At 37.5% G+C, this 24,963-nt stretch overlaps 1 protein-coding gene across 1 annotated transcript; it reads left to right on the forward strand.

Moving 5' to 3' along the window:
* Positions 1-290: 290 nt before the first annotated feature.
* Positions 291-23,279, forward strand: LOC124505154 (V-type proton ATPase subunit S1-like protein). Its single transcript, XM_047071012.1, has 9 exons — positions 291-385; positions 1,797-1,829; positions 5,259-5,271; positions 7,409-7,481; positions 7,738-7,799; positions 9,337-9,572; positions 15,364-15,414; positions 17,762-18,002; positions 22,608-23,279. Exons 1-9 carry the CDS (start codon positions 291-293, stop codon positions 22,908-22,910), a joined length of 1,107 nt encoding a protein of 368 aa, XP_046926968.1. The 3' UTR covers positions 22,911-23,279.
* The last annotated feature ends 1,684 nt before the right edge of the window (positions 23,280-24,963 follow it).

Consider the following 24,963-nt stretch of genomic DNA (forward strand, 5'->3'; position numbering starts at 1 on the left):
CAGCAATGCCAGTTTCTGAAAAGAGGTTAATTGAAAATCTGCTCCCCAATAATTTTTCATGAAAAAGCAAACATCTTAAATAGACCCACTGATTTCACTCTATACTCTAAATTAAGCAGTATCAGGACCCTCCCTCCACCCTCTCTCCCACATAATACATCCTGGGAATGTGGTTTTTTTATTGGTTGAATATGTTGTCAGTCACAAGGCATGGAAAGTACTGCCTCTGCCCTGTTTGCATTTATGAATTAGGAGATGTGCTTGGTTAGAAGAAACTGATTAATTTCTTGATGGGAAGAAAAATCTTGTTTAGTTTTTCACTCATTTTTTTATGTATGGGATTTTCTGTAACTTTTGACCAGATACTTGCCAGGAAGAATGTAAGGTGAGTAATTGCACATTTTTAAATTCAGTGCATCTGTTAACTTCGATGCAAGTGTGGAACTAGATGGTTCTGTAATTTCTTTTTATTGTTGCATAGCTATATTTGTTTATAATTCAAATTGGATATATTAGATTAGATCATTCAGTAGCTAATAAAATCATTGAACCAGAGTTTATAAATAAGAGATGAAAATATAATCTTTATTATAAGAGGCAAGAGTTATTCAAAATGCACAAGAAATATTTGTATTGTGTATCAAAGTATGTATCTATGAGAAAATGACTCAAATCAGTGTTCAGGTTTCTTTTACACTTACAAGTAAATGTTGATTTCGTGGTTTTCTCCTGCCATTATTATGAGAGAATAGAACAGGGAAGAATTTAAAAACCTCAGAAATATATAACCTGTCCTTCAAAGAAAAGGTGTTGAATCATTTTAGCTGGTAGGAGATGGTAATTGTTTAGATTACATACCGTTTAAAATTAACAAGCAAAATTTCTATTTCTGTTTCCTTTGTCCCTTTGGCTCTTTCCATACCATATAAGGGAAACTATAGAGATTTATATATAAGGGAGAATATTCAGAATCTGAATAGCAGTTAACTTATGTCATATCTCCTAATTGCTTATTATGTGCCATCCCAACAAATACATCAGGGAATTTAGTGTGAACTGCCACGCAGGGTGGTCTGCCAGAACTTGTGTTAAAGAATCTTTGTCACCAGCTAATAAAAACTAGAAGTACAGGCATTTTCTGTTTGTTTTCCCCATTGTTTGTAAATCAGTGCTTTAATTTCATTTTCAAATAATAGGTGACCTGTACTCCTTAGATTGTTAAAGCTTAGTAATGTTTCCTTACCTTGTTTATGACTGATTTCTATATTACACTGGTAATATGTACAGCAAGTACTATGAAGTCCCAATTCTGTTTCTGAAGCAAATTTATTAGGTTTAAATAATCTTAGCTTCAGAAAGGATCCTAGAAATCACATTAATCAATGATCATTTGAATCTAAAAATACAGCATATTAATTCATTATGAAAGAAACAACACTTGTTGTTTTATGAATGTCTTTCAAATCATGGATCTGAAATTTAAAGTACCTTTCAGTCCTATTGGTCAATTCAAGGTTCTTACATCTCTAGGAAGGTTGATTGTATTTTAAGCTTAGTACTTGTTTCCTGAGCTTAAGAGAGACTAGGAGCCACCACTCTTCCCTTACATATCGCTTCCTCAAATTGGGTTTAAGCAATTCCTTGAACAAAAAGGAAATATTTTTCTTTTCACATAGCTTCCTGTGTGATCTCCTATTTTCCCCTTCCCTGTCAGACTTTGTTCATTCATCAATCTGTTAGTTTATTGATATATGTAACACATATATTTTTAACACTTGGTGCTTTTAAATAGCTAGGCACTGTGCCAGGTTCTGGGTCTACAGTGGTGGGTAAAACAGATAAAGCCCCTGCCTTCATGGAGCTTTAAGTCTAGTGGGGGAGGTTCTCTCACTAATCAAATGTGAGTCATGTTGTGAAAGAAAAGTATGGGAGGCTATGAGCACATATAAATAGGGGGATCTGAACTGCTCTGAGATGGTAAGAATAGTGTTCTTAAGGAAGTGACATTTAAGCTGTGATCTGCAGTATGTGGAGGATACTACCAGGAGGTAAGGGGAAGGGGAGGATAGAGAACATTTCAGGTAGAGGGAATAACAAGGCTAAAACTTTTATGAGAGAAGAAAGGAAGATGAAGCATTTAAGGAACTCAACAAAAGAAAGCTAGTCTGGCTAGAACAGTCAGGGGAATAGGTCAAATGAGGGGAGCACAGTTAGCAGGTCTTTCAGGGCCTTAGAGGTCATGGTGGGAATGTGGTCTTCATCCTGAATAGAACCATGATGGGGCTGCTTCACCTTCACTTTCATGAAGGCATTCTTGGCAGCCTCATGATGGACTACCTGCTGTATCAAAAATATGGCACCAGCCACTCACCACAAACTTAGGGCTCTTGATTACTTTTCAAAGGTATTGCAGAGATCTCTTTTACTGGACAAGGATCTGAATATTTTAGAGACAGTGTAGGTTTTTTATTTTTTTTATTTTTTAAATTTCTTTTTAACCAGCATTTCTCAATTTATTCACATAGGTAACTTTAACCAGTAGTTCTTTAGATCTTATTTTAGTTAAGAGATTATGTAGTGATGTGAAAATGCATATAGATTTTATCTTTAGTTGAGATTATGGTATCCCATAAATCCTGATTAATTTAGTCTTATGGGTATGGGAAAGGCATATCTAAATTACAGTCATTTTAAAAAAGAAGTATAGCAGTGTTATTGTATATTCACGACCATAGATTCATTGAAATGAAAATAAGCCTGTGTTGTCTTCTAAAAGTTTTTCATTTGCGAACACCTGGAAATTCTTAATGAGTAGAGCAAAGTGTCAAGCCAAGCATATTATCAGTATGGTAGCTTATCCATTCATCTATCCATCCATCCATGCATTCCTTCCTTCCTTCATTCATATACTTTTATTCAGGAATATTAAACTGTTTTGCAAACCAGACACTGTATTTACAAATTGTTAGGCAGTTAGTTAGGCATGAGCTAGGAGAGGTAAAGCAGATGCTGGCCACACCTTCTGAGCCACCCCTGAGGGTTAACACCAAATTCAGAGCCAAGTCTAAGGGCTAAACACAACAGCAAAGGCCTAGCCACAGTGCTGGCTCAAAAGCCATAAGGGGACTTTGAAGCGCTGAGCATGAGCACAAAAGGTGTAACTTGCCCCTTAGAACTTTAAGGTCAGAACAAAAACTCGTTACACACTCGTAAATATACAATACATAAATAAGTACAATTATCACAGCATGTATCATGGGTAGGTGCATGTGCAGAAGCCAAAATACGATATAACCACCAGCTGTCAATCAAAAATGTCAATCAGGGGTACCTGAGTGGCTCAGTTTGTTGAGCCTTGGACTTCAGCTCAGGTCCTGATCTCATGGTTTGTGAGTTCGAAGCCCATGTCAGCTCACTGCTGTCAGCCTGGGGTCTGCTTGGGATCTTCTGTCCCCCTACTTTCTGCCCATCCCCTGCTCTCTCCCATTCTCTATCTCAAAAATAAACATTTTTTTAAAGTGTCAATCAAAGCCAAACTTACATGTGCAGAAAGCAGGCTTAAAAGGATGCAGCTAGGGCTTCTTGGTGCCATTGCCAGTCTTGCTCCGGCTCTGGTCCGCTTTCACTCTTGAAAGTGTACTATACGGATCTACTCAGTAAACTCTATCTCCCCAGTCTGGTCTTGGGTCTCCAGTTCTTTGATGCATCTGGGACGAGAACCGAGTGACTTGGTAACAATGACTTAATACATTTTTATCTCATTTAGGTAAACTATATCTCAGAATTTTCAGTTTTTGTTCGTTAAGACATTTTAAGATTGAGTACTTAACCCTGTATCATGATATATGATTTTTTGATCAATGAGATTCAAGTTAAATTTTAAAGTCTGTTTGTGTATGATAATGTTATTGGAAAGCTTGAAGCTCTTTAAGCAGTATTGCCTGGGTATTAGTGTTTCTTTCACATATTCAGTTACTTTGTAACTTTCACTACAGAGTTTGGAGTTTAGGTAAGATAGAGATTTTTTAGCTAAAGCACATCTCTATTGTGGTTACATGATTACTGATTGGAAAATTAAAGTAAATTTACAGGAAATTAAATTTCTTAATGGTCCTAGGTGTAATTGGGCTCAGAGGACTGATTCATGCTAACCCTACTCAAATGAGAGTTACTATAAATCAGAATACAAGTTTATAAATTTTTAAAGGAAGGCATCTTTTTAAAAAGACTAAATTAGACAAATTTAGTCAGTTTATCTTTAGTAACAAACAACTCCAGCTTTCCAGAATCTCATGATCTCAAACATTTATTTCTCACTCATATTACATGTTGATAGCTACAGGTGGGCTGTCATAGCCCTGCTCTAGCTGTTTCCCATGTCTTGTCATTCCAAGACCTAGATTGAAAGAGCACCCCTATTTGGGCATGCCATTGTCATGGCAGAGGGAAAAGGGCAAGAGGTGGCAGACACATGCAATACCTCTGAAAATTTCTAGAGAACTGGCACACTATTGCTTCCATTCATATGCCACTGTCTCAACCAAGATGCATAGCCAAGACTTAACTCTGGGGCAGGGAATCTTCTCCACCTACAGGGAGGTGCTGCAAGGTATATGGCCAAGGGCAGGGATATATACATCTCTGGGATTGTTTCCAGGGAGTTGGGAACAATCATACACTCCACCATACTACCACAGTATTAAAATATGCATAGCGGATTTCTCAAATAATACATTTTAGACATTATCTAACAACTTCCAATTACTATTGACAAAGTTTTAGTCTCCAACACTTCCCTCATCTTTCTTTCTTTATCCCCTCCAGCCCTCCAATATATTATTATTTACATTATTACTTTCATTTAAATCTGTCCATTGGTGGATGCTCAGACAAACAAAATGTGGTATATCCATACAATGAAATATTTCTCAGTAATAAAAGGGAATGAAATATTGACATATGTAACATCAATGAATCCCTATCATTGTGTTAAGATTGAAAAAAGCCAAACACTAAAGAATATGTATTATTCTATTTATAATTCTAGAAAATGCAAACTAATCTAAAGTGACACCAAGTCTTTAGTTTTCCTGTGGCTGAGAATGGAGGGAACATCTCTTTCCTGCAAAAGTGCATAGGGAAACTTTTGTGTGATGTAAATATTCTGTACCTTTATTATGGTGGTATGCATATGCTCAAACTTACCGGATTGTACACACTGAGTGACTGTAGTTTATTGTACTTAAATTATACCTCAGTAAACTTGATAAAGTGAGAAAAAGTTGTATATATGCATGAATTTATTAATAGCAATGAGTACATATCATGGTCAGTTATTTGTCCTCTTTAGAAATTCTCATTAGTTAATAGAGACTGTATTACCAAGAGAATGGTACTTTCAGTTTGTAATTGGTTCCATGTAATTCATTTTAAAGCACTTTACTGTGATACAGATTTAGTAACTCTTTAGCTAAAATTATGTTTTACATATGGATAATGATATGTAATATATCCCTAATTGTAAATATATTAAGTTTATGTAATATCATATATACATATAGGTCTTAGCAGTCTCTTAAGTATAGAGTTTAATCTGCACTCTCCTATACTATAGGTTCAAGTTATGAAAAATTTTAAATATGCAATAAACTAAAATTTTTTATAACATTTATGACACAATTAGAGATTTAAGCAATTGACATATTTAATGTTAAAGAATTATTGATATTTTCTAGATATAACTGGCCTATTATTTTTAAAAGTCCTTATCTTTTAGACATCCATACTTAAGTCAAATAATTTTTGGTATTTTCTTCAAAATAATACCACAGAGAAGTAGGTGAACTCATAAGTGAAAAAAGATTGCTTATGACTTGATAATTATTAAAGCTGGATGTTGGGTACAAGTACATGCGGGTGGGAAGAGGACTTCTGTTTTTCTGTTTGTATGTGTGTGCTCTCAATATTCCATGATTATATTTATGTGTGTTTATAATATTCCGTGTTAGGAAGATGTGTAGATTTTCTAAGTTAGCAATTTCACTTCTAGGAATTTATCTTAAGGAACTTCTTGGGGATATGAACAAACAATCTACAATAATGTTCAGTGTAGTACTGTTTATTAATTGGAAACAATCTAAATACTTAAAGGAATTTGGTCAAATAAATTGATACATTTGTATGATATAAATACTAACATGGAATTCAAAATTATATCAGAAAATCATGATGAGCACTGGGTGATATAGAATTATTCAATCACTATATTGTACATCTGAAACTAATATGACCCTATATGTTAGCTAATGGGAAGTAAAATAAAAACTTAAAAATTACATAAGAAAAATATATAATTACATGAGAAAATATTTGTGATATACGTTTAAGTGGAAAAAATTTGCACTGTTTTTAAGTATTATAAAAAGTAACTTATATGTGTTGTGTGTGTGCATCTCTGTGTTTGTGTGTGTGTGTACAGTCGAACAACAGAAGGATATATATTATAATTTATATCCTAGGGGTGCCTGGGTGGCTCGGTCAGTTAAGCATTCTACTCTTGATTTCGACTCAAATCATGATCTCATGGTTGGTGGGATCCAGCCCACATCTGGATCTTCTGTGCTGATAGCGCGGAGCCTGCTTGGGAATCCTTCTCTCCCTCTCTCTCTGCCCCTCTCTTGCATGCGCACGCTCTCTCTCTGTCTCTCAAAATAAATAAAATAAACTTAAAAAAATTTACATCCTCATAATTTTCAGAAATAGCTTTTTGGCAATTGGGTCTTTTTAAAATTTTTATTTATTTAAAGTGCTTATTTCATTTGAGAGAGCTAGTGAGTGCGCAAGTGGGGAAGAGGGAGAGAGGGAGAGGGAGAGAGAACCTCAGATGGGCTCCACACTCAGCGTGGATCCTGACATGGAGGTCAATTTCACGAATGGTGACATCATAATGTGAGCCAAAATCAGGAGTCTGACCCCCAAACCCCACTCAGGCATTCCAAGTCCATCTTTTTTTTTTTTTTTTTTAACAAAAATGATTGAATATTTTTGCTTTCATATACTAAGAGTACAGTGAGTATAAAATTTCATGGTAAAATATTTTATTATGTTTTATTGTTTGACTATTTGGTTTATTATTTGGTTATTTTTGGTTAAACCTCAGTGTTTAGCACACTGCTTGGCGCATAGTAGGCCTTCAATAATATTCACTGGATAAGAATTAGGGTTGATATTTACAAATTTAAAAAAATCTGAATTTTTCATGTTTTCTTTGAAGAACATGTATTACTTTTTAAAATCAGAAATTTGCTATGGAAAAGTAAACAGTTTGGACAGGTACTTTACCTTCTACTTTGATGTATCATAAACTGAGATATCCTCCTTAAAACTTCTTATAAAATCCAAAATTTAGCTATTCAGCATCTTTTTGTTTTTTTCTAGTTTCATCTCTCAGACATCTTCAAATAAAGAAGTGGTTGTAAACGGTAAGATCTGTATTTGTCCTTATGATTCCTTGAAGGGTTGAGGAGAAGGTTATTGTCTGTCATGGGCTTCCCTGAACACTGGTGATTGGAACAGCAGTCTCTTATGTAAAATCTCTTAAACTAGTATATTCTAAATTATCAGTCAGAAGAGGCTCAAGCCTGGTATATTTCACATGGCTTAGCATTTTATTGTCATTCGGTTATATTAATAAATAAGTTACATTTAGCCTTTGTATTCGTATCATTTATTTGACAGATCAGCAGAGTAATGGAGATATGAAACAAACCCAGAATTGTACAACAGTACCAATCACACAGGTATGGATATGTTAGGAAACTAGATTGTATCTTAAAAAAAAATTAAACACGTTTCAATCAGGTCGGAGCCACTGTGAAAATATAAGTAATAATTCTGTTAATAACTAACATTCTTGCTTAAGCTTTGGGTGGGGGAATGCATTACAATAGTCTTATGGTAAAGAAAAAAAACTAAAGTTTTACTTGCTCTTGTATATTTTCATTACAATATTCAGCTTTACTTTTGTTACTTTCTAGGCAGGATCACTATAGTAACGGTTTATCTTTGGTTACTAGTAAGCTTGGATTGCTGCTGCTTCTTTAATTTCTGTTTTATCTGTACTTATCCTGGAGTAATTGGTATGAAATAGTTGATGTAGATAAGTAGATCTTCTTTCAGATATAGACCTGCCTTTGTGACTTCCAGGGTCAAGTACCAAAGTACATTGTCTTGAGCTTCCTAGAAATCAGCAAGGGTTTCATAAAATGAAGACTGATATTAGAATACCCTGTTAGTTTATGTAAATTAAATGATCTGGAGCTGCACTGTCCTAAGCAGTAGCCAGTAGCCACGTGTGGCTATTTAAATTTAAACTCAAATGAAATAATGTTAAGTAAAATTAAAAATTAATGTCCTCAGTTGCACTGGCCACATTTGGTGCCATAAGAGCTACATATAGCTAGGGCCTGCTGCGCTGGACACTGCAGATATTAAACATATCCAGTATTGCAGAATGTTCTATTGGGCACTAATGGTCTGGAGAATTATGCTTGGTATCTAGAAGCCTCTTGTTTGTTGGTTTGTTTTTTTGTTTCACATGTTAATTTCTTTATTTTAAAGTCCTGTGTTATTTAGGTTCTTATTTTCATGGCATGTTGAATTTTTGTTTTTAATTACTAGACTTTTTTTTTTGAGCAGCTTTAGGTTTACAGAAAAAAACTGAACAAAATATAAGTTTCCTATATGCTTTCTCAATCACTCCCCACTCCAGTTTCCCCTTTATTTAACATTTTGTGTTAGTTTGGTATGTTTGTTAAAGTTGATGAACCAATATTGATAGATTATTATTAACTAAAGTCCATAGTTTACACTAGGATTCACTCTTTGTGTTGTACATTTTATGAGTTTTGACAAATGTATAATGTTATCTATTACTGTTAATAGTGTTTTACAGAATAATTGTTTCATGGCCCTAAAAATCTATGCTCTACCTATTCATCCCCACTTTCTCTCCCAGCCTGGTGACTTTTTAAAGTCTATATTGCTAATATTATCGTTTGCAAAATTGGATCTTTTTTTTTTTTTTAACAATTTGGTCCTTTCCAATTTGGGTGCTTTGTGGAACTAGTTTCATATACTTTTCAGACATACCTGTCATTTTAGCTTGTTATGATTAAGATGGGTCTACTTGTCTCCTTTGTCCCACAGTAGTATGGACTCTGGAGCTGGAGAGATCAGAGCTTCAATAGGTTGTGAATTAATCCTTTTACTTCTGAGAAGCCTTTTGTACCATGGAAACAAATCCATCTCTTAAATTTTGTTTATTTGGTTAACTAGACTATCAACTACACTCTGAGCAGACAAGGACATTTGGAAAAAGAAGCTTGGAATGCATTCAGCCATCATAGCCCAGTTAATGTCTCTATGGATGGAATTCCTTGCATTCTTTTCTGGGCCAAAAGAATAACAATAAAATTTAAGAATCAGACCTGGCTGGATTTTACAGATGAAGCTTTTGGCCAGAAGGCAGCAGTGGACACTAGCAACTCAAATTGCAGTGAAGAAAGTGCCACGTAAGTTGCCATTAGGGTATTGTAGTCTGTTAACTGGGCGTTCGAGTTTTCTGACATTTCAGAAGATGGAAGTAGGTTCGTTTGTAGTTAACTTGAAACACATCTCTGAGGAAATGTTTAACATCTACAATGAAAGAAAAATCAGAAATTAATTTAAAAACTACTTTTCCTAGCTATTTTCTTGTTATAATACCTCAAGGAAAATCAGAGTTGTGAAAGAGGAGGTTTTCCAAACTCATTCTGAAAACTGAAGAGGACCCCAGGCTTGGTATCAACTCCAGATGTGAGGTGTCCAACTACTTTTGTCCCAGCAGGGAGGAAATCGTGTATCAGCAAGCCGAGTCCTACGTCTTCTACTGGGGGAAACCATGAAGGCTGACTCTAGCCAAGGAAGAGTCCCAATTCTAGAGAGTGTTCTGAAGTTGTGGAACGTTGCCAGTTTGCAGGGGTATCTTTGAATGGCCAAATTTCAGAGAATTCTTTAGAACAGTTCTTCAAAATGATTATAATAATTGCTTTTGATTTGAGATAAGCAGATTAAACAAATATCCCTTTTAAGGAGGAAATCAATGTCCAGTACCTTTCTCTGCTTTTAGTCATCTGAACAAAAATTTTTTGCTTGTATTTGTTTTGGTCAAGAAGGAGTAAGTCTGGCATGTCCCACTTGCTTTCTGTAAATCTCCTTGCTTTCAACATTTGCTGGTATAATGAAGGCTTTTGGAAGATTGTCTGCATTTGTTCTGGTCTGGTTGAGATGGGCAGAATGCTAATGTATACTGTGTATTTGTGTGTGTGTGCGTGTGTGTGTGTGTGTGTGTGTGTGTGTGTGTGTGTGTGTGGCATTTTTACTCCAGAACTTGACATTTCATTTAAAAATTATTGATGATGGGTGAAAATGGATTGTATTAGTATTACAAGTTATATTACAAGTTTTAGTAAGCATCTTGCCATTCAGAATGATTGTCTCTTATTAGAGAATTAGAGGATTCTAAGTATAAGCATCCAGAGTCCTCCCAGATTTGTTTATTCTGTTACAGCACAGACTACCAAAGAGACTCCAGCACTGCTGAGAGCTCAGGACTTGTTCCTTGGGCTCTAATTAATTCCCTACAGGGCTCTTTATTTGTGGTCAGCTGCCTGGAGAGAGGCTGATTGCCTAGGGATCATCTTGCCTGTCTGTGGCTGACTGGCCCTTCTTGATTCCATTTATTCTGACCACAGGATATTTGTGGGGGAGATCAGAGCACCACAGTTTTTTTGCTGGGCTTTAGAAATCTTAATGATCACTGGGAACCCAGAAACAGAAAAAATGAAAACTTGGCTTCTAGGCCCAGTTCTGCCAGTGAGCTTTGTGACTTTACAAATAGGAGCTGCCATAGGATCATATCTGTGAATGGAGGGGATGGCATCTATTAATTGTAACAGGCCTGGAGCATTTGCCATGGATCAGGCACAGAGCAAGGACTTCACGGGCACAATATTTGTTATTCCTTACAATACTTTTGTGAAAAAGTCCCTGAGTCACAGACCATTACCATCTGAAATCAAACTTCGTAGAGGTTAGGAAATTTGATAAGATCATACAGCTTGTTTGCTAGTAGAGCTGAGGTCTACAATGTTTTTAATAGTGGCATTTTACCTCCTCTCTCTTGGCGCTATCTCATAGCATCATGAAAATCAAATGGGGAGGGGCACCTGGGTGACTCAGTTACCGACTCATTCAGCTAAATGTCCAGCTTTGACTCAGGTCACGATCTCACAGTTTGTGAGTTCGAGCCCCGCTTTTAGCTCTGAGCTGTCCGTGCAGAGCCTGCTTCAGATCCTCTCTCTCTCTCTCTCTCTCTCTCTCTCTCTCTCTCTCTCTGTCCCTCTCCCTCTCCTCCTCCTCCTACCCTGATTGCATGTGAGTGCTCTTTCTTTCTCTCTCTCTCTCTCAAAAAAAAAAAAACATTAAAATCAAATGGGGAATTGTATGCATGAGAACTTGTCAGGGGCTACTCAAAGTGGTAGTATTATCTTCCTAACATGCTAATGATAAACTAGAGTAAAATAGTGCCTAGTTTGCTGGTGGAAGGACCTAGGGAAGCTTTGGTTTTCATAATGCACAAAGGAATAATTGGGTGGAACCTGACTTTTCTTCTTGGCCACCAATGTAATAATTCTACTGGGACAAGTTCTGAGTGAATAGCCCCCACCTCCTGGAGTACTGCTCAGGCAAGTGTGCCCACATCCAGGACAGCCCACCCAAGGGCATGAGTGGGAGGCTTCCCAGTACACGAAGCATGCAGGGACCAGATATTGAGTCCGTCCCTCATTCCTGTGAATTGTGGACATTAGTGGACATTTGCTGTGCTGGCAAGGAAATCTTCTATTCTCAAGAACCAGAAAGGGAGTGACTGAAAGAACAAACCCAAGTAAAGACATAACCATGTAGGGTCAAAAGCACAGATTAAAAAAATATGACCTTGTTTTAGTGCCTGGAAACAAAATGTTCAGGGAAAGGCGAATTGTTGGCAGACAGATTTGCTACGGAAGTCTTTTTAAATAGTGAAAGCCCTACAAATAGAGCATAATCTGAGCATCTGTGTGTATTTTGAGTTTAGGCAATTAATAGTCTGAAGAATTCCGAGTCCGTTTGAAACGTGGGAGGTTAGGGCGCTTGGAAGAGTAAAAGCAGCTCTTTTTTGAGTGACTTACTAGATTGTATTTCTCCTTCGTGTTCTCAGGTAATGGTGCCGTGGCTGGCAGTTAAGAGCCTCACTGAATGATTGTCGAATTTGCTTTGTTGAAATCAAGCATGTTCTTTACTCTGCAGCAGAGCATGTTAACAGCTTTCACCAAAACCAGGACTGCTGGAGAGAACTCTTGCAGGGTCAGAAGCATAGAGGCCATTGAGCTGCTCCATCAGAAGGGGGGAGCCGTTAGGGTGGGCTCAGTGTGGCCTTGCTTTGAATTTTAGTTCATCAGCTACAGAGCCAGTTTATAGATAACTAAGCTATTCCGATTCCTTGGAAGAAGTAGAGAAATGTCTGTTAGAGTAAGTGACCAATCAAATTCATAAAATACTATTCAAGGAGTACAATTTATTTCTTAGAAGTTTTAAGTAATTTGTTAACTATTAGAATATTATTAGAGAAAGGCCTTTTGGAGACTTGCTTAACTGAGTAAATGACCTCATAAAGTATTTATAAATGAGTGCTTTTAAGGTGCCTGAGCCTATAATGTTAGGAAATAAAGATAATTCTCTTAGTGACTTTATTTACCAGGTTTATTTTATAAATATCCCTTACCCCATAGATAGTATGAAGATAAACTTTAGCTCAATCACTGACATTTCTATTTCTTGATAAGTAGGACCAAATTAATGAGATTATATTTGTGGGGTTTTTTTTCAAGTTTGTAATTTTACATTTTATGGCTACCCACTTTTGCTTTTTTGGTTTTATGGCATATGTTGAGGTGTTATAACTTCTAGACATTATAATGTCTATTATATAGATAATATATAATACATAATATATTATAAATTTGTATATATTTATATAATATATATTTATAATATATAATATATAAAAGGATGCAGCACCATCCTTTCTGTATTTACATTTTTCACATTTTCTCATTTCAGTTATTTAGCTTTTTCTCATTTTTATTTTTCAACCTTATTGAAATATAATAAAATACACTAAACTGCACATGTTTAAAGTACACACTTTGATCAATTTTGATGTGTTTGTACACCCATGAAACCATTACTATAATCAAAACAGCAAACATTTTCATCACCCTGAAAAGTTTCTTTGTGCCCTTTAGTGATCTTTCTCTCCTGCCACTCCCACCCCTCCAGGTAACCACTGATCTGCTCTCTATCATTATAGATGAGTTTGAATTTTCTAGAATTTTATATAAACATACTTATATAGTGTATATTCTTTTTTAGTCTGGCTTCTTTCACTTAGCGTAATTATTTTGATATTCTTCTGCTTTGTTGCATGTGTCAAAGTTACGTTCCTTTTTACCGCTGAGTAGTAAGTACTCCATAGTACTCCATAAATAAGTACCACTACTTATTTATCCATCCACCTCTTGATGGAAATTTGGTTTTTGCCCCAGTTTTTAGATAGCTTTCCAAATAAAGTCGTGTTAAACGTTCATGTGTAAGTCTGTATACGAACATATATTTTCATTTCTCTTAGATAAATACCTAGGAGGGGAATGGTCAGATCATATGGTATATGTATGTTTGGCTTTTTAAGAAACCACCAAATTGTTTTTTTGTACCATTTACCTTCCCACCAGCTTTGTGTGAGGAGGTTCTGGTTGCTTTACATCCTCACCAACACTTGGAATGGTCAATATAAGACTGTAAAGAAAATATTTTTATTGTTTCTGCATGGTTAGCAATTTCTGGACAAATTTTACTGGGACTTGGGTTAAAAAATAAGCCTTGGAGTTAGTTAGTAATTTAGTTAGATTCATCTCCTTAGAAGAAAGTGTTTACCTGTCAGGAGTACTGAACCTCAGGACCATGGACACATTGCAGGGTTTGGAAACCCAGAGAGACTTCTTGTCTTCCTCTTAGAAATAATTATTTACATTCATGGTATTAGACATGCAGCCGTTTGTCTCCTTTAAGATGAGCTATTTGCTCCCATTCAAAGGCTAATAAAACTCATCTGCTTACATTGTGAGGTAGGTAACTAGTACCCTTCTCTTTTCATGTTTCCAGGACAGTTTTTGACACTATGGAAGCAAATGTTTTCTTCCTCTCTCAGGAGGTGAAGGGGTACCACAGTCTCCCTCTTATATAAACTCCCAGATTCATAATTTTGGTGTTCCTCATCTGTATTACAAATCTCAGTATGTACAGGATGATATCTGGCTCTCATCATGTTTCTAAGGCAGAAGAATTCCGTTAAAAGGGGAATCAGGGCACCTGGGTGGCTCAGTGTCCGACTTTGGCTCAGGTCATGATCTCACAGCTCTAGAGTTCAAGCCCCGCATCAGGCTCTGTGCTGATAGCTCAGAGCCTGGAGACTGTTTCTGATTCTGTGTCTCCCTCTCTCTGCTCCTCCCCTCTCAAAAATAAGTAAATATTTTTTAAAAACTCTTTAAGAAAAAAGGGGAACCAATATGGTTATTGCTATGAGTTAGTAATAATCTGTCTCTGCTCCCAGAAATCTCCTGTTAACTTTTACAAAAGTGTGAATAAATATGGATTTTAAAAGCTTAAGAGTCGGTTCTTAAAAAAAATTAGCCATTTCAATTACTGTATCATGGTGCTTTTATCTTATTGTGGTCTTATTTTATATTTTGCTGATAGCTAATGATGTGCTGAGTATCTTTTCATGTACTTATTAGCTATTTGTGTATTTTCCTTTGTGAAGTGCCTGTCTTTTCACCATTTTTAAGTTAGGTTGGTTGCCTTCTTATTATTGAATTGTTAGTGTTATTTATTATATTCTGGATACTAGTTCTTTGTGTATATGTATTGTGAATATTTTCTCTTGTTCTGTGGCTTGCCTTTTTTTGTTTCTTAACACTGTTAAGAGTGTTTCTGAAGAGTAAAATTTTGAATTTAATAAAGTACAGTTTATCAATTTTTCTTTATATTTCATACTTCTATTTTTTTTTCAAGAAACCATTGGCTACCCCAAGATTCCAAAACTGCTATATGTTTATTCTGTAAGTTTTATAGCTTTAGTTGTTCCATTCTGAGGTAATTTTGTAGTAGAGTGTTATGTAAAGGTTATTTGTATTTTGATGGATTATGTTCTTTCTGTTTTCTTAGTTTATCTATGAAGTTTGGTGATGCTGAAAGTCCCAAAGGTCTTGATATAAGGTAAGTATGGATACTACTTTAAAAGGTCATAAATTTAGCACTCCAGTTTAGTTCCATATAATTTACTCATTCAACATGTAGTAAGTATCAAGGACCTCCCATGTGCCAAGCACTGTGACACGTGAAATGCCACATTTAACTAACTGTACAAAATCAGTGATTTTATGGTGGGATCCTATCATAATGCTTTCTTCAGTTTCTACCAAAGGATCTGTGTAGTTTTTCCTTCCTCAGTTAAGACCTAGAAATCACATGAACCTGAGAATGTAATAGACTTTTTCTTCTGAGCAGAGACTAAAATATGTGTAAATCTCCGAAGCTGTGACTCTGGTTTGAAGTTATTTTCTATATAATACCTTACAGTGAATCACACGTCATTTAATAATAGCAAAAAAGTCTCTGTTAGCTGAATTTCCCCGCAGACAACACAGGCTTACATCTTGCTCTGCTTATGTATGGAAGAATATATCTGCCAAGCAGTTAGGAACTGCTCCAGGAGTGGGGCACAATTTGAAGGCATTATATACTTTTTCTTATAATAATGAAATGTTTCCATTTCTATAGGACCAACCTTTTCATGGAGACAAACAGCCGTGTGTTTAACATTACTTGAAACACCAGCAGGGTGTGGTAGGGTAGTCTTTCCTAAGCTGTGTTCCATGGAACACTTCTGCTCTGTAAAAATATTTACAAGATTCCTAGGAAAGGGGTTCTGTGGTCAGATGTGTTTGAGAAAGACTGTATTCCATGTCCTCCTCTTGGAGATTGACACTATAAATTTGTATTAAACTTAAATTTATTAAATTTAATGTATAAAATTAAAGTTACTATGAAGACATGCTCTTAAGGAAGATTCCTGCACTTGGTAACTTTGATTAACCTCATGTTTCCTGTGTTTATCTCGGAAAGCTCTTTCCTCAGAATATTTGTCTACATGTCATGGAACACTAGTGTTTCACTGATCATAATTTAAAAAATACATATCATCATATTTCAGAGAAACTTTATGAGGAAAATAGAATCCCACAAGGTGAGTAAACATATATACAAACCCAAATACACATATCTGTTTCATATAGGAATGAGGAATAGTTTTTATTCAAATAGCACCTTTTTTCCCCAAAAGGAAATTAGCTTTATGATTCTTATTTTTTCTGATGATAAGGGTATGTGGCAGACACTGTCAGTACCCTAGCTGTGTCGCTTTGGGCATTTCCATTTGAGAGTACTGTAGTCCACCAGCTCAACTTTGAATTGTCAGCCCTTCCTTACCTAAAAGTTTTCTTTAGTCAGAGAGGTCCACTGCCTCTTATCCCTACCTCAGCAGCTCTCAGTCAGTGACTGAAAGAAGTGTATAAACACCCCAGCTCCCTCACCCTCAGATCAGATAACAGGCATGTGAACTACCCTGTCTCCCAGGGTACCCCATGGGCATCAAACCCCACTTGCCCATAGTGGAAACTTGCTTAACAATGTGTCCTTTTGCGGTGCCTTCTACTCTGTCATTTCTCTTTTTCCTGTTTGACATATTTTGAGTGACTAAATTGCCAAATAAGTTTGGGACCACCTCCCCAAATACTTCTATTCACATCATTGTCTCAGGGTCTGCTTCTGTAGGGGCCCAATACATGTCCAGAAAACAGAAAAATCAGAAAATGTTAATCTATGAAAAGAACGTGAAAATTATTCATAATTTAACCTCCATTTGTAATCATTAATATTTTGATCTCTGTCCTTCCAGAATTTTTTCTATGTAGTCATACATTTTTTTAATGAAGAAATGATCATGACATATTAATAACTTTTTTATTGCTAGAGAGTATTCCATTCCAAAATGGCTAAGAGTAAGGGCTCTGGTCTCAAATTGGATTCAAAGCTCTGCTCCTATACTTAATCTCTGAGTAAATTTTCACAGGTTCTTTCCTTAACTCCACTGTGTTTTGATTCATCACCTATGACATGAGGGTAATAATATTGTGTATCTCATGTTAAATAATAGAAGGGTGCTTGACACAGTAAAAGCTTTTATTATTAGTTTTGACCCTTATTTATTTAATTCTGTGTTATTGTCCATTTAGTTTTCCTCAACCTTTTGCAAAGTAAAATCAAGTTTTGATTACAAAAGAAAATAAAACAGGTTTCTTTGTGTTTTTCTTTTTGAAGGAGTTTGTACCATTCACTTTTATTCCTACCCATCAGGAAACTCTTCTCCAGAACTAGAAGTAAACTCTCACTGAGCCAGTTCTACTACCTGACAAAAGAGGGTGCAATTGCTCTGTTAATAGATGATTTCCTGTGTAGCAAAAATCAAGTGCTTTAGGAGTGATACTGTTGTAATCTTTTTCAGATTCACCCTTACCAATTACAAAAAGTCGTACATCCAGAGCTGGTTTAGTTTGCACAGAGTTGAGATTATTTTCAATAATTCGATCCAAGCAATTTTTAATGCCACTGGCATATATGCTCCATCGAGTTATTCCTACCGCTGCCAGCATGTCAGCAGCCTGCAGCGTTATGATGCCCTCTTGTTGCCCAGCTACGTGGATGATACTTCAAGCCTGTGGGAGGTCACTTTTGTTGATTTCCAGGTAATAAACTAAAACAGGTGCTCAGTGCACCTGTATATTTGGTGCCAAAAAAACCTCAGTGTTTGAAAACACCTGTAATATACATGTTTAGGGAAAAGAGAGGAATGGATACCTTTAAAATAATGTTGGTATTTTTTTCTTTATCTTCTAAGTTTTGAAATGGAATCGGATAGAATGTTTCCTCTCCCTGTGCACTACCCACCGCCTATGCCTCCTCCCCACTTGCCTTTACATTCACATTTATGCAGTCACTAATAACTACCAATGAGGAACGCCAGCAGTTGGAAGTGGAGTGAAGCTGTGGTGTGAAGTCCCATGACTGACACTTCCTGGAGGGAGAGGCCCTTCTGGGGAGAGGAGCTGCTGGGCAATGATTTTATTTCCTTCTGGCGGTGGAACAGTGATCCTATCCGGACAGATAAGAAGTACATTTGTAGCCTGAGTGACAGCTTTGGCAGTTAGCATAGGAATGGAACTGTCAGCCAGGGAGTCACAACTATCCCAGAAGATCCTCTTGAAAGTACTTGGGGAAAGGCATGGGGAAAGGCTTAGAGACATCTGTCAACTTCCTCTGTCCTGTTTACCTGTTTAAAAAAACTTCCCTTGTTCTTCCAACTCACTGAAATAGGAAGGGTTTTGCTTGCCCTTTTGTGGACACTTTCCAATCTTTTCCAAAAGTAAATAGATTTACTTCCTCTCCTCCCAGCTTGGAGACGGGTGGTGTTGAGAGGCAGTTTGGGATAGGGAAGGAGCTTGCATTTTAACGTTTGAAAGAAAGTCTTGGTTTCAAATTGCTTGTCACCTACCTGGGTCAGCTACTTCACCCTCTTAATTTCTGACCTTTCTTTTACGGATGTAAAGAAATCATGGCCTAAGATATGTGACAACACCCAGGACTGTGTCAGCCCTGGATTAACAGTAACTACTACTTTTGAGTCCTCTGTGTCTGCCAGCACTGTTGTGGTTATTTTACATACTTTGTTTTCAAACCTCATCATAATGTCACAAGATTGTTTCATTATCCCTGTTTTACAAACGAGTTGCCTGAAGCTCTGATGGTTGCATAATTTCTCAAAGTGATATAACTGGTAAACGTTAGAGGCAGAGTTTGAATTCTGGACTATTTGACTTCAAGGGCACATTATAGCATACATAATGCAGATGTATTTATCAACGTTTATAAAGTATATATTATATAGATTTCTCTCACTTGCCCTTTAGAAAGAGAAGCAGGCACAAAGGACAGGAAGTAATAATGAACACATGGAATAATTCACACATTATCCTGCCTGATTGGAACAGAGGAATTGCCTGATTTATACCTCTACCTTGTTTCAGAAGTGACTTTTAAGGTGACTTACAGAAACACTGTACGGAAATTAACTTTGAAAAATGTACAAACCACTTCATACCTATTAGGATGGTTATTATTTAAAAACAAACAAACAAACAAACAAAAACAAGCAAACCCCAAACAGAAAATAACACATGTTGGCAAGGATGTGGAGAAATTAGAAACTTGTACATTGCTAGTAAGAATTGAAAATGGTGTGGCCTCTCTGGAAAATGGTATGGTATTCCCTCAGAAAATAAACAGAATTACCGTGTAACTCAGCAATTCTACTTCTGGGTATTTACTAAAAGAATTGGAAGCAGGAGCTTGAACAGATATTTGTGTATTCACAGTAGCATCATTGACAAAAGCCAAAAGATGGGTGGAAACAACCCAAATGTCCATCAATGGATGAATGAAAAACAAAGCCTAGTGTATATGTGCGATGGAATATTAGCCTTACAAAGGGAGGAAATTCAGATACGGGCAACAGCATGAATGAACCTTGACATTACGCTATGTGAAATAAAGCAGACACAAAAGGACAAATATTTGTATGATTTCACTTAAGTGAAGTATCTATAGTAGTCCTATTTGGAAACAAAAAAATAAAATGGTGTTTGCAGGGGCCTGAGGGAAGAGGGGAATGGGGAATTAGTGTTTAATGGCTGAGTTTTGCAAGATGAAAAAGTGTCCTGGAGATGGGTGGTGGTGATAGTTGCACAATAATCTGAATGGACTTAATACCAGTGAACTGTACACCTAAAAATGGTTAAGATGGTAGATTTTATGTTATTTATATTTTACAAACAAAAAAGGGGTTAAAGACATGGGGCTTAAGAAAAAGGAAGAAAAGATTAGTTACAGCCACCAGTGAGGCCATTACGCAAATCCGCGAGGCCGTCTGTCTGACCTGGCTAGAAGCAGCACAGTGACTTGGCTCTAAAGCTTTGGAGCGTCTAGTATATGAAAGAATCGCTCAGTTACATGTTCTTGAGGTCCGTAAGACTACTGAAAATGTGCTTGCAAGGAGCACTTTCATCCCTGGTCTGGGGCTGCATGTGCCAGTGTCTTCAGCAGTCTGGTGAACACAGCAGTGGATGTCAGAGGTGGGCCTTTCTAGGCCATCCTGAATGTAAACAGATGGCGGAATGCGAGCTCAGTGTAGGCGAGAGGTGGCGGTGTCCATAGTGGTCAAAGTACGTACACAAAAGGCTGCATTCCACAGACGTGGCTTTGCCCATCTGACTTATTCTAAGAAGTACAGAGTGATGTCACGTGCATGGCAAACTGAAGGACTGCTAAAGTGTAGCCGGCATCACAAAGCGTGTATTTATTCAACACGGGCTAATTTTTGCTTCTTTGGAATGCAGGCTCAGTGTTGCCATCTTTTGTCATTTTGTCAAGAGCTTGACTCTTCAGGCACTAGCCCTTTGAGGACTCTTTGCCTCTTTCTTTTCTTTCCTTTTTTTTAAAATTAATTTGGGGCGCCTGGGTGGCGCAGTCGGTTAAGCGTCAGACTTCAGCCAGGTCACGATCTCGCGGTCCGTGAGTTCGAGCCCCGCGTCAGGCTCTGGGCTGATGGCTCAGAGCCTGGAGCCTGTTTCCGATTCTGTGTCTCCCTCTCTCTCTGCCCCTCCCCCGTTCATGCTCTGTCTCTCTCTGTCCCAAAAATAAATAAACGTTGAAAAAAAATTTTTTTTAATTAATTAATTAATTTATTTTTGAGAGAGAGAGAGAAGAGAGAGGGAACACGCACCTGGGGCGAGAGAGAGACAGAGGATCCAGAGTGGGCTCCATGCTGACAGCAGACAGCCTGATGTGGGGCTTAAACCCATAAACTGTGAGACCATGACCTGAGCCAAAGTCAGACCCTAAACCTACTGAGCCACCCAGGTGCCCCTCACTTTGCCTCGTCATAGAAAGGCGGGCCAGGGATCCCAGAAACCAGGCCAAAAGTCTCCTTCAGGAGCTGTTTTAGATTCAGTCTAGTGCACAGATAACTGGGCAAGCAAGGCCTCTAAAGTCTACGGCTACAGTCATTTCAGCATGAAAATATGCAAGAGCACCTACTTAAGTCATAAAAATGAGTTGTCACTTAAAGCCTTCATGGATAATTCAGTTTTTTGATGTATCCCTTTAAAACCAACTAGGTGACCGAGGTGATGCTATGTAGGATTCTTTTTCAAAAGCCAGCTAAGTGTGGGAGCTGCCTTCCATGAAAGATTGGTCTTATTTAGAGTAGTCTGTAGCCCAGTTTCTTTCATTGCGACAGTATTTAGATACTGAGCCAGTTGTCGATTTGAACCTCTTGTAGTTCCAACTATTTGAGCCACTTCATCTGCACATGTGAGAAAGCTCTTCTTTCCATGCTCTGGGCAGGATGTAAAACAAGGGCTGGTATACAGCGCTTCCAAAAACAATACCAAGTCTGTATGGTACAACTGATAAAGAGGGGGAGGTAGCGTCTGGAGGAAGAAGAGACAGAACATACCAGGAGCTGTGGAATTGTAAACTGAGAAGTGACTCTGAAGTCAAACTTCCTGGGTTCGAATTATAACTTCATTGCACTTAAAAGAATCAATACATAAATAAAATGAATAAAAAATAACTTCACTCCACTTAATGCCGAGTGACTCTGGGCAAGTTACTTAACTTTTCTGTGCCTTAGTTTCTTCATCCATGAAACAGTAACTTATTCATAGGCTTTTGTTGTTTTTAAATGAGTTAGGGCAATATCTAATACATAAAAAATCTTCAGTAACTGTTAGCCTTTACTATTAGCTATATTTTGCCTCATTGGGAATCATAATATCTACTCTTAAGAGATTCTTCCTGTCCACATCCTGTCAACAGAATCAAAGGCAGAGGAACTGAGACGTATTATTCTTTGTGAAATTATAACTAATGTTTATAAAATTTTGAGTGTACTTTAAATTTTAGTGACACCACTAAGTTATGTTTTTAGATGAACTAGAGTATTTATGAGGATCAGATGACAAGAGGTTTTATTTCAGAGCCTTGAACTTCTTGAGCCTCTTAATTATGGTAAACATACATCGCAGAGTATCTGGGTCAGTTTTGATTAAAAATTGTTTCACTGTGCCCATAAGCACACTCACATTTGTTGGATCATGTGCTCAAAGCATTCAGTGAAGTATGGCTCCAGTGCCTAAAATTTGATTGATTAGGAGCCCAGAAGCCTCAGCCCAACTGACAAGTAGATCTTAGGAGAGAAAGAGTATGTCACTTCAGCTTTTTCTCCTTGACAGATCCAAGGCTTTACCATCAAGGGGAAGCAGTTTGCCAAGGCCCGAGATTGTGCCTCTTCCTTCTCACCAGCAATTCTGATTGGCCTGGCCATGTCCCTGATCCTGCTGCTGGTGCTAGCCTACGCTCTACACATGCTCATCTACCTGCGATATCTGGAGCGGCACTATGATTTCATCACCTCTCCGGCCCACTTCCCCCACTTCAAACCTCGAGATGCCGCAGAAGAGAAGGAGCTGCTAAGGAGCCACGGGGTCGAGTGCTATGAACTGAGAAGCCAGCAGATCTGCAAAATTTATGTGTAACAGCACAGACCCCTCTTCCTCACGAAGTCCACAATGGCCAATGAAAGGAGTGATTTCTGTTGTGTCCTCTTTGACTTATGATATAAAATTTTTACCTTATGGCTTGATTTAAAAAAAAAGGAAATACACGCAAAAAATACATTTTGGAGCATCCGCTGGCCTACTTGAGGCAATGAAAAAGTTATCCCAGGAACCCCACAGAAATAAATATGATTGTTGCCCCAAATGTACTTTGAAAGCAAAGGGGTATTTCAAATTAAGACAAAAAAAAAAAAAAACCACGACAAAACCCAAACAACAACAACAACAACAACAACAACAGCAACAGTAACAAAACCCAAAACCAATGATGTCATTTAGAGCAGGGAAAACAAATTTGGTCCTCCTTGTCTGTGCCAGTTTGGATGTGCGAAGTACAGAAATAATAAAAACAAAGGTTATCTGGAAGTTCTGAATTTTAAGTATTTTGTAATAGTTTGTATTTTTAATTTTTTTACTGTTTATTTATTTTTGAGACAGAATGCGAGTGGGTTAGGGACAGAGAGAGGGGGAGTCACAGAATCCGAAGCAGGCGCCAGGCTCCCAGCTGTCAGCACAGAGTTCCACCAGGGCTCAAACCCACGAGCTGTGAGATCATGACCTGAGCCGAAGTCGGATGTTCAACCGACGGAGTCACCCAGGCGCCCCGTCACAGTTTGTATTTTTAGAAATTATATCCCAATTTTGTTTTAAAAATTAGTCTCTTTTACAGAGATTTTTAGGGAAGAGTATTGTCAATATGGTAGAACACTTTATTCAAAGGCTGTCTTGTCATTTTACTTTGCTGTTCAGAGGCAGTCCAGTTCAATTTGTGAAGGAGGGGTAATAGTCTTGGAGTTTCTTACGTTTTCCTTCTGGCTGTGGTGGCCAGGCTTGTCTCGTTTGTCTGGTGCAGACCTGCATTAACCCTCCTAGGTACCACCTGAAATAAACAACTGAGCTAAGAACAGGGTGCTTGCTATGCAAACAGCTTCAAGGCAAATCCCGTAAACTCCCTTCCAATGAAATAGTGTTCCTCCAACTCTTCTTTAATAGAAATTCTGCAGTTACCACTACTCTTCTTACAACCACCTTTTTCCGTATGGATTTCTCTATAGTCTTTTCCAGTTCTTGACAGATACTAAAGATTGACTTGCTCTGGATTTTCACCAAAGCTTCTCTAACATGCCTTGTATATTAAAGAGATATCATGTGTAGAGAGTAAATTGCATTTCCCTAAAGAGGGTTCCATATGTGATCTACGCAGAACTTAGAAAGCTGATGGGAACTATGTGGGATAGAGGTCATGCACAGAGAAATTGAATCTTTTGGGCAGCTGTGGTAATGAGTTTACAGTCAATTCTGTGGTCTATAACTAAGAATCTTGATTCATGTACTTATTTATACCAAAGTTGATCATAAGGAACACACCCTCAAGAACATAGGAATCTAGGATTGATTATTTTATCTGTTTAGTCTAAAACCATTGGGGACTCTGTTAGCATTAGAGAGTGGGAAAAGGAAAGATCATGTCATTCTGTAATGAAATTTTCATTGTGGTCGCTTTGAGTGTCCATTGGTAGTAGAAATGATTGCTGTGGTAGGCCAAAGGTACTTGAAGGGTAAACATAACTTATGGTTCAACTGAGACACTTTTAATTTTTTTTTTCAACGTTTATTTATTTTTGGGACAGAGAGAGAGACAGAGCATGAACGGGGGAGGGGCAGAGAGAGAGGGAGACACAGAATCGGAAACAGGCTCCAGGCTCTGAGCCATCAGCCCAGAGCCTGACGCGGGGCTCGAACTTACGGACCGCGAGATCATGACCTGGCTGAAGTCGGACGCTTAACCGACTGCGCCACCCAGGCGCCCCCTGAGACGCTTTTAAAAGTGAAAATGTCATTAGCAATTCCAGTGTAACAGATATAAGCAGGATGGTGCTAGACAAACTGGGATAAATAGTCACCCTAGATATAATAATACCATACAGGGCGATACCCTGTAAGGTAAGGTGGCTCTTTCTTTTATTTTTTT

This window comes from Lynx rufus, unplaced genomic scaffold, assembly GCF_022079265.1.
Source record: "Lynx rufus isolate CCGP_SWC_20201006 ecotype Redwood Valley unplaced genomic scaffold, mLynRuf1.p SCAF_1, whole genome shotgun sequence".
Classification (NCBI taxonomy): Eukaryota; Metazoa; Chordata; class Mammalia; order Carnivora; family Felidae; genus Lynx; species Lynx rufus.